The sequence below is a fragment of the Phoxinus phoxinus genome (genome assembly GCF_949152265.1).
Source record: "Phoxinus phoxinus genome assembly, chromosome: 22".
Classification (NCBI taxonomy): Eukaryota; Metazoa; Chordata; class Actinopteri; order Cypriniformes; family Leuciscidae; genus Phoxinus; species Phoxinus phoxinus.
The window spans coordinates 18,827,513-18,841,559 of record NC_136897.1 but is presented as its reverse complement, the minus strand read 5'-3'; the positions used below and the strand labels follow the sequence as shown (position 1 = coordinate 18,841,559).

Below are 14,047 nucleotides of genomic sequence, written 5' to 3'. Positions count from 1 at the left end.
CATTCTGTATGACTTTCTTCTGGGAAGTTTGAGAAGATATTTTCAGAAATGCTTTCAGTGGTCACCAAATGGCTTTGTTACCAACGTTCCTCAAAATATTTTTTTTTGTGTGTTCCTCGGAAGAAAGTCATACGGGTTTGGAATGACACGGGGATGCGTACATGTGAATTTACTTCATTTTTGGGTGAACTATTCCTTTAAACCTTAATTTTCTTTGTGTAAGACTTAATCAAATCTATATCTTTTGACCAGACATTCAAATCAAAAACGGACTATAACCAGACAAGTATCCCAGCTTTTATTTGAAGGATTTCTTTTTTCCACCATTAGGTTTCCTGTCCTGAAAGAGTGCCCTTCTTTACTGCTTAACGGAAGAATGAGCCTCTCTGTTTCCCTATTAATCTCTTTATGTAATCATCTGCTTTATTAAGCTGTACTACTTCATGGAAAAATGGAAAAGGGATTTTTCCAAAATGCAGGGTTTCCATGTAGAGATGTGACAGCTCTTCACACGTTGCTGTAATAATAGCCAATTCTAACCTTGTATGTTTTGTACTTTGGAAAAAAACGCTCAATTACGGAGTTTTGGGCACTCGGCGGTTAGCTCTTTTTCGCCCCTAATTTTTTGGGTTTTTCCTTCTACCACGCAATTCTCTGTTTTTCCTCTCCTGTTGTTTCTAATGCTTCCTGTCAATCCACGACATCCATTAGCACTCCCACCTCCAGTTTGCCGCACTTGTATTTGTTTTGACAAATGCTGGAGGAACATCGGGCTTTCAAAGTGACTGTAAAAAGCAGAACAAACTAAAATAATCCATTCCCAGCCTTGGCCGTATCAAACCTTAATTATAGGGCCCACTCCCCTCTCTGCCTCGCTCGCAAATGCACGGGCCCTAAGAGCGTTTCACAGAAACTGCCATGTTTTCCATTTACTGTAGGCCTACTTGCGGTGATTAGCCGCAGTCTCAAATGGACATGCTATGAAAGGTCAAGTGATGGCCTCCCTCCTGGATGGGTGCACATTATTGTGCTAGCTCTTGGAGTTGCATGGAAGATGTCTGCTCCATCTTTACAACACCTCTGTGTTGTCGATCGCCAGCGTTTAGATGGCGTCAGGGGTTGAGAATGCCGAAATGTGGTTGGAAGCAGTAAATTTCAGATGGATTTATAGCCTCACTTGAGTCAATTACCACCACGCTGCCCCTCCCCTGTCCCAGGGCAGACACAGTGAAGGTGCTGTGACATCATTGAGACCCTAAGCACTGACCGTAACTTCACCCTGCCAATTCTCAGCGGGAGCTTTTACAACTTGAGCAGCCTCTCCGTACCCTGACACCTTCTGACCTCCCCTTGGCATTCACTCCCTTATCATCCTCCCAAATAAACCCACCACCACACCTTATTTGGTGTAGGAGTCACAGTTATTGCCGTCAGTCCTCCGTACACAACAAAGTATGAGCTTTCACGTGTTCTTCCAGCAGCGGCAGCTTTCTGAAGTGCCTGGGTGTGTGAGGTTAGGTGTTGCTGTGGGAGGGAGTGATTGTATATTCAGTGTCTGACATACCGAAGCAGCTCCCTGACAAAATGCATATCCTGTGTGTCCTGTCCTATTTAACTGTCATGACTGATTGATCGCTGACTGGAGCGTTACGTACAAGTGAGTGCAAGCATTGGTTGCATTCCATGTATGTGGGGAGTATTTCTCCGATGTGTATACCTTTGAACATTTCTTAGACTTTTCTGGTCATTATTTTGAGTCCTTGTCTTTTTTTTTTTATGACTTTTTGCTTCATTAGATAGAGACTGTAGATCATGACTGGAAATTGGGAGAGGCAAGGGAACATGAAACAGAATGTGTTGCAGGCTGGACTCAAACTTGTGTTGCCAGAATTAGCTCCAAGGCATATTTGTTGTAGGATTTTATGCTTTATTGGAGTTTGTAGAGAATGACAATAAATCAGCTTGGAGATATAGGGGGAAAGGGAAGAAATATTTTCTTCTTTAAAAAAATATATATCTTATGCTTACAAAGCTTGGTCAAAAATACAGTAAAAACAATAATATTGTGAAATATTATTGAGATTTAAATGATTTTAATGTTTTCAAATGTAATTTTTTCCTTGGCAAAGCTGAAATTTCAGCATCATTACTCCAGTCTTCAGGGTCACATGATCCTTCAGATTTGGTGCTAAAGAAACATTTATTATTATCATCATCAATGTTGAAAACAGTTCAATATTTATTTTAAGGATTATTTGATGAATAGTTAAAAAGAACAGCAATATTTGAAGTTGGATTTTTTTTAAAACATACATGTCTTTTACTGTCACTTTTGATCAATTTAATGTCCCCTTGCTGAATAAAAGTATTAATTTCTTTAAAAAATCATACTGATCCCAAACTGTATTGTATGTTGGCAGCATTAGCACCAGTACGTGCACCAGCTCTGACAGTGCCCACACTCGACGCTTTTGCTTCAGTTTCTGTGATTTCTTTGCATCAGGCAGGAGGTTTAGCTAGCTGTTAGCGGAGACAGGAGGGGCTCTTCAGTGAGACACAGCTGCTAACAGAAGTCCACACTCTAACTGGAGGAACTAAAGCCCCATCTGCTCAGTCAATCACACAGGCACGAGAGCCAAAGCCAGCCAGCCATTCCACCCTCTGCGCACAGGGACAACTAGAAACTGCAGATAGAAAGGGCGGGAATATCACCCGTTCACTTAGTGTTGGTTAAGGCAGGGCTCGTGGCCTTCTTCAAGCTCTTCTACCTGATATGTGATATTACGGCTCTCCTTATTTCGAGCCCCTTGTGTTGGTGTGGCAAAGAGGTGATTCAGTGAGACTATAATTGTCTTTCTGCACTTAACCTCCTGCGCAATAGCATTAGAACTAAAGCACACAGATTAGAATTTAGGCACGACCAGCACTGAAAATCTGACCGTATGTACAAAGCAGTCAGGTGACTGTACAATATAATATTTTTGTATTCTTGTATTCTATATTGTATTCTGTACTGTTTCTTGTTTGCTGTATTTTCCGGACTATAACTGACCTTTTTTCTCATCTGAAACATGCTGCAAAATATTCCAAAGGGACTTGGTATAATGCAATTAACGTCAAGCATGCAAAATATATGGAAAAAAAGTGCACACATTTGGATTTGTGCCAAATGAGAGAGTACGATTTTTGCACTTATCTGTTTGTTTGTTTTTCTCTCAACAATGCGATTTTGACATGTTGCAACTTGCAACTTGTAGTCAGGTGCGACTTATTTTCTGGAAAAAATACAGTACATTTTTTAAAATCCAAAATTTTCTGTCTATTTCCATAATTGAATGTACAAAATCCCTAGTTTTAAATGTTTTGTCAAACGTACTGATAGACAGATTAGCAGCACTGAGTAATAATCTTTAGTGGTGAGTGTCTAGAGTTTCTACAGACGTTTATTTACTGACGTTTTTCTTTTTCCCCGTCACCCCCTTAGGCTTCCTGGTTTGCATGTTTTCTGCATTATAGTGTTCTAAATGTGAAGAGAAGCAGAAAGACATTGTGTGAATGTGTGTGTGCCTTGTGGGGTGTTTTGTCTCCACCTCAGTGTAAGCATTACTCTCCACAGCATGCAGTTTAATCCATTTAAATACATAACTGCAATCCGTTTCATGAATATATCAAGAGAAATTTGGGTAGAACTGTATGTATGAGTTTTGTAAATGCATTTTATTTGCAGTCTCTGGAGGTGGACTACTTATTGGAGGACTTAAGAGTCCGATGAGACTATACCCTTATGTGCCTGCTGGAATACACCATATTGAAGCAGATGGATTCCTCCATCGCTCTCAGAGCAAGATTACGCATTACACCCCGCCTCTGCCTCAAAAGTCTGTTCCCTCTTCTGCTCAGACAGCAGCAAGACTCCAGTTTAAAGGCTATTATCACAATCCAATCAAGATTGGTTTTCCCTAAGGCTCTGTATCTAACTTCTGGAAAGGCTTCTGAAACAGAATGGACTTGAAGGGAAACGTGATGGCATGGTTTTTTCCTGTCACTGAAAGCGGAAGAGCTGGGGGACATTTTCAAATGGCACCGATCTGCCAGCTGACACCTGGTGACAACCGAGCTTAATATAAATTGCGAGACCCTCCAAAGCACTCTCACGTGCATGAGGACAGCTGGCATTGCCACCTTCTTTCTCTCTCACATACTCTTATACACTTTTATCCTATACAGTCTTCAAGAAGCCCCCTCTAATTAGGGCACCAGTCTCCAGCAATAAAGCTCCCACCCAAGTGTGCTTCACCAGTTTTGCCCTTGACTTTGGCAGAGCACGGCGAAGCACACACAGATCTGGGGATTACATGCAGGATTTCCGTGGGGGGGGAAGAAAAGCTGTAATAGGAAACTTGTTGTGCCTGGTTGCTGTGCACCACCACCGCTACAGTTCTTTCAGGCAGCATGGCACATTATTGTGAGGATGTTAGTAGCTCGAGCAAGTTCAATAGAGCAGACTATTTTAGTTTCACGACGAATGCAACTCCACTTGTTTGGCTTCCAAGTAATGGCAACAGAGACTCAGACCATGCACCTTCTCCCCGAACAAGCTGGATGGTGTGACACGACGAATGCAAGTGGAGGTTGATATTTGCTTCATTAGTCATTCCGAAATCAGAAGCAAACGTGGTCAGATGTTATCCAATCTGTTTTATGACAACATGCACCCATGGCTCTTGGATGGAGCAATGCATTCCAAACTGTTCTACTCAATATTTGCTTGGGACGTTTGCACATCTTGGACCATTTGCAAAAATGTAATTTTTCAAACCCTTTTAAAATCAGTATCAACACATTGAAAAAAACTAGGGTAGGGGTGCATTATATATTGGTACCATATCAGCTGAGATATATTTTTTAAATGTATCTGTATTGATGTTGGATACTGAAAGGGATAGTTCACCCAAAAATGAAAATTTTATGCCCACCCAGGATATCTGCCAGCCATTTTGCTTCCAAGAACCAAGCCTGTTTTTTAGTCTTATTTTTTTATTTATTTAGACAAAGTAGTGTATGATTTTAATATCTGCCATTTATTGTTTATCCGCCAAAACAAGAATATTGAATTTGATTAATGAACTGATTCCTGGAAAACCATCGGTTATGTGTACGCAGATATGCACGTTTCATCCATGTATGTTTGCCGTAATGCGCTCCTTTATAACATGCCTTCAAAGAAATCCTACACAATAGGCAGTTGAAAGGGCATAGGATTGAATGGCCACTTTAAGAGTAAGCCGTACTTGGCCTTCAAGTATACATTCCTGCTGCTTTGTGTTTCCTCTGTGGTCCTGCTCCTCGAACCCGCCCACTCACATTCAGGAACCAGACGCTCCGAGTTCCCACAGGGCCATCAGCCAAAGCAAACTACAGAGAGGAAATGTGGCCCTCACTCACTCACTCTTTCAATCACTCACTCATGTGCTCCATCAGTAATGGAGCCTGTGTTAGTGCTTTTTTCATTTGCTCAACAAGAATATACAGTATGTTACATTTGATCTTACATTAATATTTTATCTGTACTCATGCTGTAGTGTAATTCTAGTGCTGTGCAATAACCTAATTTAGATTTCTTCAAAATTGTATAATACATCCAGATGGCTTCTTTTAAGGTTTATTAGACTGTTGGTTTGAGTCCAGATGTTGTACATGTCCTAATCTGCATCCATTATGTGTTTTGTGTGGTTTTGCCAAGCTGTTTGAGACCGTCTGCCCTGCATGTGTGTCACGAGGCCACGCTTTTGATGTGGTGGTGAGTGAGGGCCATGTCACGGCTGCCCTGCATTTCAGATCAGCGGACGTTGCATCAGCGGCTCCCTTGTGGTGTCTGGGAGGGTGCACAGTCAAAGACTATTATGTCTGGGACGCCCTGGTCTTCCTGGAACTCCAGACCTCAGGGAAGGAACAAACACAGACAGACGCTCTTTGTTGGGTCTGCAGTGGTTGTTCAACGCTTGAGTCATGTTTTGACTTTACCCATCCGCATTTTTTTGGAGGGGGAAAAAAACAGTGCTTTCCTTTGCGCAAGGCAGGCAGGTCTCCAGACTGAGGAAGGAGGGAGGAACTGTTAATTATTGTTTGATTATGGTTATTTTCAGCATGTCACCCACCACAATTTACTTGCAAAAGTTTCCAAAATATTCAACATTATAATTGGATATCACTATGCTAAAAAATGACCAATCATTTTTTTTATTTTTTTTATTTTTTTGGTAAATTATTTTAATTTGAACACCTTTCATCACAGAAAAACTGATATAAATATGTGTCTTTAATTTAAAGGGATAGTTCACCCAAAAATGAAAATTCTGTCATTAATTACCCTCATAAGTCATGTTCCACTTTAGATCTTTTTGATGAAATCGGAGAGCTTTCTGTCCGTCCATAGACCGCTATGCAACTACCACTTTGCCGAATTTAGGCTTTTATTCACATGTAAACATTCATTAACTCACAAATAACTTGTGGTAAATGGAAGTTTTAAGTATGTTTGCTTGATGTGCGAGAATGTTAATTCTTGTGCGTTACGAAGCACGTTTGATCGCAAGAACCAAGTTTTTTTCTTATATTATGCGTCAAGCATGTTTGGTTGAGATTTGTTCGCTGATCAGTGATAATAATATGTGAATAAAAGCCTAAATGAAATGTTTATCATATAAAGCGATCGAGTCACTGCAGAAAATTTGGACTAAAACCGCTCAATTCATATGGATTAGTTTTACGATCTCTTTATGAACTTTTTTATGCGTCAAAGTGGTAGTTGCGTAGCTGTCAATGGAGGGACAGAAAGCTCTCAGATTTCATCAAAAATATCTTCATTTGTGTTCCGAAGATGTACAAAAGTCCTACGGGTTTGGAACATGAGTGTGAGTAATTAATGACAGAATTTTTGGGTGAACTAACCCTTTAATTAAGTAGCCTATCAGTTCCTGAATCAAATCAGAAACAACTGAAAAACGATTTGCCGTTCGGGAAAGGCTTTAAACAATTTACTGACAGTAATGTCTTTTTTCAAATGGCTAATAAGCAAGTCCAAGTGTTTTGTGATTTTATTTTCCCCTTTCCATGTTGCTGTTTAAAATATTGTAGCAATTTTTGTCGCATTTAAAACCATTTGAATCGGTTTAAGCTGTCAGGTGGATTTCAAAGAGAGATGTGGTAGGCTAACGTTATGCCGTGTAGATGTTATAAGTGGAGAAAATAATATTCTTTACACTCGTAAGGTATATTTTACTAATTCTGTATTAGAAGATTACACGTCCTCTATTGTTCTATGCACATTAAAATATTTCAGAAAGTCTATTGAATCGGTAAGAGGCTGCTCTCAAAGCCGCTACACTCATCCTGAAGAGTCCTTGATCACCAATTGGTCCGCGCTATTCTACTCTGCGCTCTCAGAAAATAAGTGTGTGCTTTGTGTATTCCTTGCGTTGCGTGTGTGTGTGTGTGTGTGTGTGTGTGTGTGTGTGTGTGTGTGTGTGTGTGTGTGTGTGTGTGTGTGTGTGTGTGTGTGTGTGTGTGTGTGTGTGTGTGTGTGTGTGTGTGTGTGTGTGTGTGTGTGTGTGTGTGTGTCGGCTCCAAGGCCCACATTACCGACCGTAAAGTCGTCACTGAAGCTGGACGTGGAGGCAAGTGTGTAGCATCAATAGCATGAGTCAGATCCGCATTGAAAGAACCCTCCAAACAGCCATGGTCACATAACGCGTGCTCCCACGCCTTGTGATAACAGGTTTGTTATTATAGTTCGCTACTTAAGATCTGCACAGTGAGCGTGTGAATACACAGTGAATATAATAGAACTACAAGATTCCTTTTTTTTAACTACAAGATTCCTGTCAGCACCCTATGGTGAGACAAATCCAGCGCGGCATCTCCCCCTTGTGTCCCATTACAGTCAACGACTCTTTAGTTCCTGACCTCGTTTATTCAGTCATAATTCTCACCCAGGTGGTGCTTTTCAGCCATAATGCACCACGTTTATTACTCATTGTGAACCATTTTTCTATCAGCACCTCTTCATGACTTTATCCTCCGCTAACTTTCCCACTGACTCTGGTTGTCAGGATGCTCAGGTTACGGGGGTGTTTTAAATTCCTGAACTTGAGTCAGAAAGACAGGTCTGGGCAGGTACTGGTTCGGCAAAGGTAAACACATCCTGGATCTGACATGCTGAAACCTGAGGGCAAAGGGGAGGGATTTCTTACGGGCTTACTCTCTTTTTCAGGAAGCCTTTTTAGTTGTATGAATGCCTGTAGTGTTTGGTTTTTATTTGTACTGATGCTAAATTTACCCTGATTTCTCTCAGATATTTGCTGAGAGCTGTAAGTCGGTTTGACACCTACATGGTCAAAGCTCTACCTCAGCGCTGGAGTCTTGCCTTCACAGTGTTTTTTATCTTCTCATAGAGTGTGTGTTTTTTTGTTACAGGCGTACAGTCCCATTCCCTCCAAAAAGTCCAAACATGACCGCTCAAGATCCCCATCAATGGATAAAGAGAAGCAAGCTGATTGGCTACAGTCTCTGGCTGCATCTGCTAATAAGGTAGATTTGTATTGGTTTGTTTCCTTTAGGGAATACATTATCTGCATAATGATAGATAAATGCAGTGATTCATATTTTGTGGTTTCAAAGCTATTATATCTTTTAATTATCAATTTCATATATTTATTTCATTTAGTTGTTTTGTTTGGTAAATTTTCACACTTGTTTTCATTTTCACACTCCGTCTGAGTATAGTTGAACCAACCCATTGCAGCATAGACCTCCAGATTATGAATTAAATGGAAAGTTACTCTTCAAAATTATAAGCATTTATTATTTTGGCTATTTTATCTAGGCATCATAGATGTTGAAGTTAGGGATGCTTATATTACAATTCTTTACTATTTTGTCTAAATAAATGAAAAACAAATGCAAAAACAAAAAAACTAAACAATTAAATCAATACTGATGAATTGTCTATATTGGCCAATAGCTGATAATATGATACTTCTTGCATCCTTCTTGCATTAAACGGTCTTATTTTTCTCTGTGTAGGATCTTAAGCAGCTCCAGTTTAAGCAGAGACCTTCAGCCTTCAGGCCCTGGTCTCCCAGAGTTCCCTCTGCTGAGCGAGAGACACCTAGCCAGAAGTATGAGAGGTGCGCACATGTAAACATTCTGTGATTATACCATGATAACCATAAGTAGTTAATTCCTCATCTCCACTGCATCGATACATTGCTTTGATTGAGACATTTCATTAATGTCTCCTTTTTCTGTGATATTCAGACCACTTGCTAAAGGACAAGACAGCCTGGCAGTTCCAAATGTATCTCTGCCCATTGACACATTTAAAAATAATGAGCAGCCACCGCACCGTTTCTCTCACCCCAGCGAGACCCACACAAGCAAGACAGAGAGCTCCAGGCCAAGAAAGAGGTGGCCATCTGCAGAGAGACAATCACAGCCGGTGACCAAAGCCTCTCTGCCCACTCCAGTAGTCAGACAGCGTCCTCAGGAGAACGAGGACTCAGACGCAGAAATCGAGGTTGACAACTGTGGTGAAGGTAGGATGTGGAAAAAGAGGATTATCAGTAAAATATGACTGAATCTTGTGAAAACAATTGATACATCCATGTGTGGTATAGATAGTACACTAATATCATGCATGTAAACTGATTAAAGCTTAAAAGAGAGTATTTTTGCAATATCTGGCAACACCATTTAGATTGAGAATAATATATATTACACTTTTATTTCACTGCTGTATTATTCTGTCATTCCAGGTACTGTCTCCTGTTTATTGATGTCCCCTCCGTTTACAAATGGCATTGGAGCGATGAACCTCAGTGCTCCCAGTACTGCAGAGGTGCATGATGGGAGGGTGAGACTAGGGGCGAGTCCTTGCTCTGAGCTGGAAGTCCTCAAGCAGACGCTCTGCAGTGACCTGAGCTCTAAAGAGGCCAGAGAGAAGTTCCTCCAGGAGATCATCCGCATGAGAGTGAAGCAAGAGGACAAGCTAGCCGTCGCTCTGCAAGCCAAACGCAGCCTTCAGCAGGTACTTACTGCGAGCTCCGAAAGTCTGGAAAACTGCAGTTCACAATATCATTTCAACCTGGAAATCAACAAAGGTTTAAGTTTGTTTGTTTTTTTCAAACCAAAGAACGGCCTTAAATAAAGACAAAATATTCAATTCAAATGTTTAAATACTAAAAATAAACAATTATATTTTTAGAATCGTTTTGAATATTCTGAATTTAGAATAATCACAGTGTAGTTGTCAACTAAAACTATTGAAAATAGTTATTGGTAATTTAAATAATGCTAAAATGAAATAAAATTTTGATATTAGATGAAAAACATAAACTTAAAAAACTTAAAAAATATGTATATAAATGTTACCTTGGCCATTAACTGAATTAAATCAATAAAAAAAATTTAAGCTATAGAGAAAATAAAAAAATGACTGAAATCTTAACTAAAATAAAAACTAAAATGAAAATGGTACATATTTACTACAATAATACTGCTCTGCACTATTTCTAGGTCGATAATCAAATAAGCAAATTTGTATAGCGAATTGCTTTTTAAAAATGTGTGCGCTATTCTTCAACAATATTGCCTGTGGTTCACAGGAGCTGGAGTTTGTCAGGGTGACTAAGAAGGGCAGGCTGAGGGAGGCCATTGAGGCCAAGCGGAACCTGAGGAAGGAGATCGAGCGCCTCCGTGTGGAGTGTGAGAAGAAGGTGCGGGACGCCAACGAGTCCTGCGGGAGGCTGAAGAGGGAGCTGGACAGGGAGAGACAGCTCCGGGTGTGCGATAAGGGCTGCGAGGCAGGACGTTTGAGGGCCAAGTATTCCTCACAGGTGAGAGTCAGAACATCCTGTTGGTATATTTTAGCACAGAAGATACATTTACACTGTGTGTTTTTAATGGCTGCTTTTGATGTTAAGACAGCAGGGGGAGTTAAAATGCTAAACAGAAGCGTTTTCACACTTTTGGACACCACTGTGAATAATAAAGTATGACAGCAAATAGGATGTGCACAAAATTTGCTCTGAAAAATGACTTCCAACATCTCTTTTATCTCTCCATCAGATTGAAGATCTGCAGATGAAGCTCCAGCAAGCAGAAGTGGACCGTGAGCAGTTAAGAGAGGACCTGCTGAAGGAGCGGGACGCCCGACAGACCCTGGAGAGGGTCGTCAAAGAGCTTCAGGAACAGCTGGGCCACAAAGCAGAGACGGAGGGACACGCCATCGCAAACACACAACCGACTGAGGGAGAGAAGAAAGAAATGAGAGCTGAAGATGAATCTTAAACGTTTAGAGTAATGTGTTCAATCTATGGCTGAGGATGAAGACTTTGATTTGAGGACGAGTAGAGGACGCCTCTAAAGCCAACGTATTCATGAAAAAAGTTCTGGATCACCGGAAAACGGTCATGATTAACAATCATATTACAGTGTGCGTTTACCAAAACCAATGGAAACTGTAACCATAAATCATGAACTCAAGCAACTGGAAAGAAGTTTGGTCGCTCCTCGATGGGAGGACGTTCAGAGACGGCGGCATCGCGTGTAACTGACTCGCCTTCAGTTAGCTTCTTTAAGCTAATCTAAGGAATTTATTTTGTTATAAGCTATTTAAATTTTTTGCAAAGATACTTGAAAAATATTTGGGAAACAAATGTGTTTTCTATTCACATTACATTGACAGTAGCAGGTGAACAACCTGTTAGTGCCGCTGATACTCTGTAAACTAGAAAGTGTTACAAGCCAGAATTATACTTGCTACACAGGTGTTGTCACTACAAGGTTTTGCTCGCTTTTGTTTCACCTTTTTTTCGCTGTTGTATCGGAATAGTTTGCATGAGCGACAGTGCTATGGTGCAGCAAAGCTTTATTATAAACCTACATTCAAATGAGCTTTTTATCTTTGTATTTTTAATTACCATGTACTTAAAACCCTATAGTATTGGCAATGATCCATATGGGCTGAATCCTACCATCTGTCCTAAACTTCAATATCAAGTATTATACTTTAATTACCAGTTTTTGCTATTTTTAACAGTCCAGACGAGGGCATAAATTTGATCACTTCATGCTCCGTTTGATGGTGAAATGAATGTGTTTTGTTCAGAACCAGAATTATACTCGCGTGACAAATATCCATTTTTAGTCACTGGTTTAAGGTAAAAATTAATACATAAAAATGCTGTTAATGAAAATAACATTTCTACTTATATAGAAAACAAGGATATATATTTTTTTACTTTCTACCAAAAAAAGAATTGCACTTTTAAGAAAAGATAGTTGTATTGTGTATTTGAAGCCCTCTGTTTTTTTTTTTTTTCAGATCTCAGACATCAAGTATTGAATAAAAAAGTTTTCATACATTTGTTACAGATGTGAATACCACTTAAGCATAAAAAAACTATGTAAATATGATAGCTTGCTTTACACTTCACTCTAAATGCTTTTGCTCCAAACCAATAGACTGTATGTATGAAATAATGTAACACGAAAGTGAATTTCTCCTATCATATTTTCAACTAGAGGGCATTTACTGTATAAAATCCTTATGTAATAATATTAACAAAAATCTTAGATCATTATATTTCTGAATAATTTCAGTCCCTTTGGAAATCACTTTATATAATTACCAAAGCAAAGATTCACATTCTGAGAATTCTGGTTGATAAATCAGAAATGTGACTGATGAACTGTAAAGAATATTTGCTGAATTTATAAAAAAATCTTTTATCTCCATTACCCCTGTCTTGAATAAACCTGCAGTAATACATATTCTAACCTCTCCATCGCTCTATTTATTCTGGGTACATTTTTACTTCCCCTTCTATATTACGAGATCCATATGCCTGCCTATGTCAGTTTTTAACCTCTTGATGTTTTTATGCGTCACACTTGAGATATGCATTGTGTGCAGGGTCTTGTCATAGTTTTGGTTTTGATGTGGGTCATTTTCTTTACTTGTTTTAATGTTCCCCCACAAATAATAACATCATTAAACAGAATCAACCATTCGTCTCATGTTTTCTGATATTCTTTGCTACATTCAGTAATTAGGATTATATCATTTTAAAGCAACTATAGAGCCCAGATTTGATAGATTTGAGGCATTTTAAAATGTTTTTATTTCTTGTTTGATTCTGTCAGGAAAAGATTAGAAGAGGTTACCCTGGTTCATAAGATAAGATCAAAATATTAATTATTATTTAAGAGCAGTTAGCCCTAATTCATAAGATAATATTTAAACAATGTTTTTGATAATTTGGGGTTTTATAAGAACAGTTAACACTGGTTACGAATTATAAGATAAAAAATGTATACATATAAATTATTTTAATATAAAGTTATCCATAGTAAGAAAATATATATTTTTTTAAATATGTATTTTTATAAGAACAGTTAACCCTGGTTTATAAAACATGATTATATATATATTATATATAAGAACAGTTCATACCCTGGTTCATAAGACAGAATAATTTATTTTTAACTCTTATCAGTTAACACTGGTTGCAAATTATACTATATAAATATTTTTTATACTATTAACCATATAAACAGTTAACCAGTCACAGTGTATAAATGAAAATATCAAATATTTTAATATGTATTTTTATAAGAACAGTTAACCCTACTAAGTTTAGTGCTGTCAAATCGATTGATCGCAAAACATTTTTGTAAACAAAATATTTTATGTAAGATGCGATTAATCGATTTGAAAGCACAAAAAATATCAAATATTTGTATCATTTGTACTTCTATAATTTTATTTTACAGTTTATATATGTCACGGATTCAGCCAGCAGGGGGTGCCATCCGCCCCAGGTCCTTCAGCTCCACCCACTCGTTCACAATCACCAGAGTTTTAACCTGCCACACCTGTCACTTCACAATTAGGAACACAGTTCACAGTTCAACAGATTCTACTCTATCGGTGGCGGTAATGCACCAATAAGCTAGGTTGCCAACCGCCAAGAAGAAGAAGAAG

At 38.9% G+C, this 14,047-nt stretch overlaps 1 protein-coding gene across 2 annotated transcripts in view; it reads left to right on the top strand.

Annotated features, from left to right (window-relative positions):
* skib (v-ski avian sarcoma viral oncogene homolog b) overlaps positions 1-13,073 on the top strand; it is a 32,609-nt gene extending 19,536 nt beyond the window's left edge. Inside the window, exons 2-7 of one of the 2 annotated variants that reach the window (XM_079597441.1) lie at positions 8,476-8,589; positions 9,085-9,188; positions 9,319-9,596; positions 9,816-10,087; positions 10,665-10,895; positions 11,128-13,073. In XM_079597441.1, coding sequence (XP_079453567.1) covers positions 8,476-8,589; positions 9,085-9,188; positions 9,319-9,596; positions 9,816-10,087; positions 10,665-10,895; positions 11,128-11,349 — 1,221 coding nt within the window. In that variant the 3' untranslated portion in view covers positions 11,350-13,073. The remainder of the gene's footprint in view (positions 1-8,475; positions 8,590-9,084; positions 9,189-9,318; positions 9,597-9,815; positions 10,088-10,664; positions 10,896-11,127) is intronic. The other variant, XM_079597442.1, reaches the window with a different exon arrangement.
* Positions 13,074-14,047: the final 974 nt, after the last annotated feature.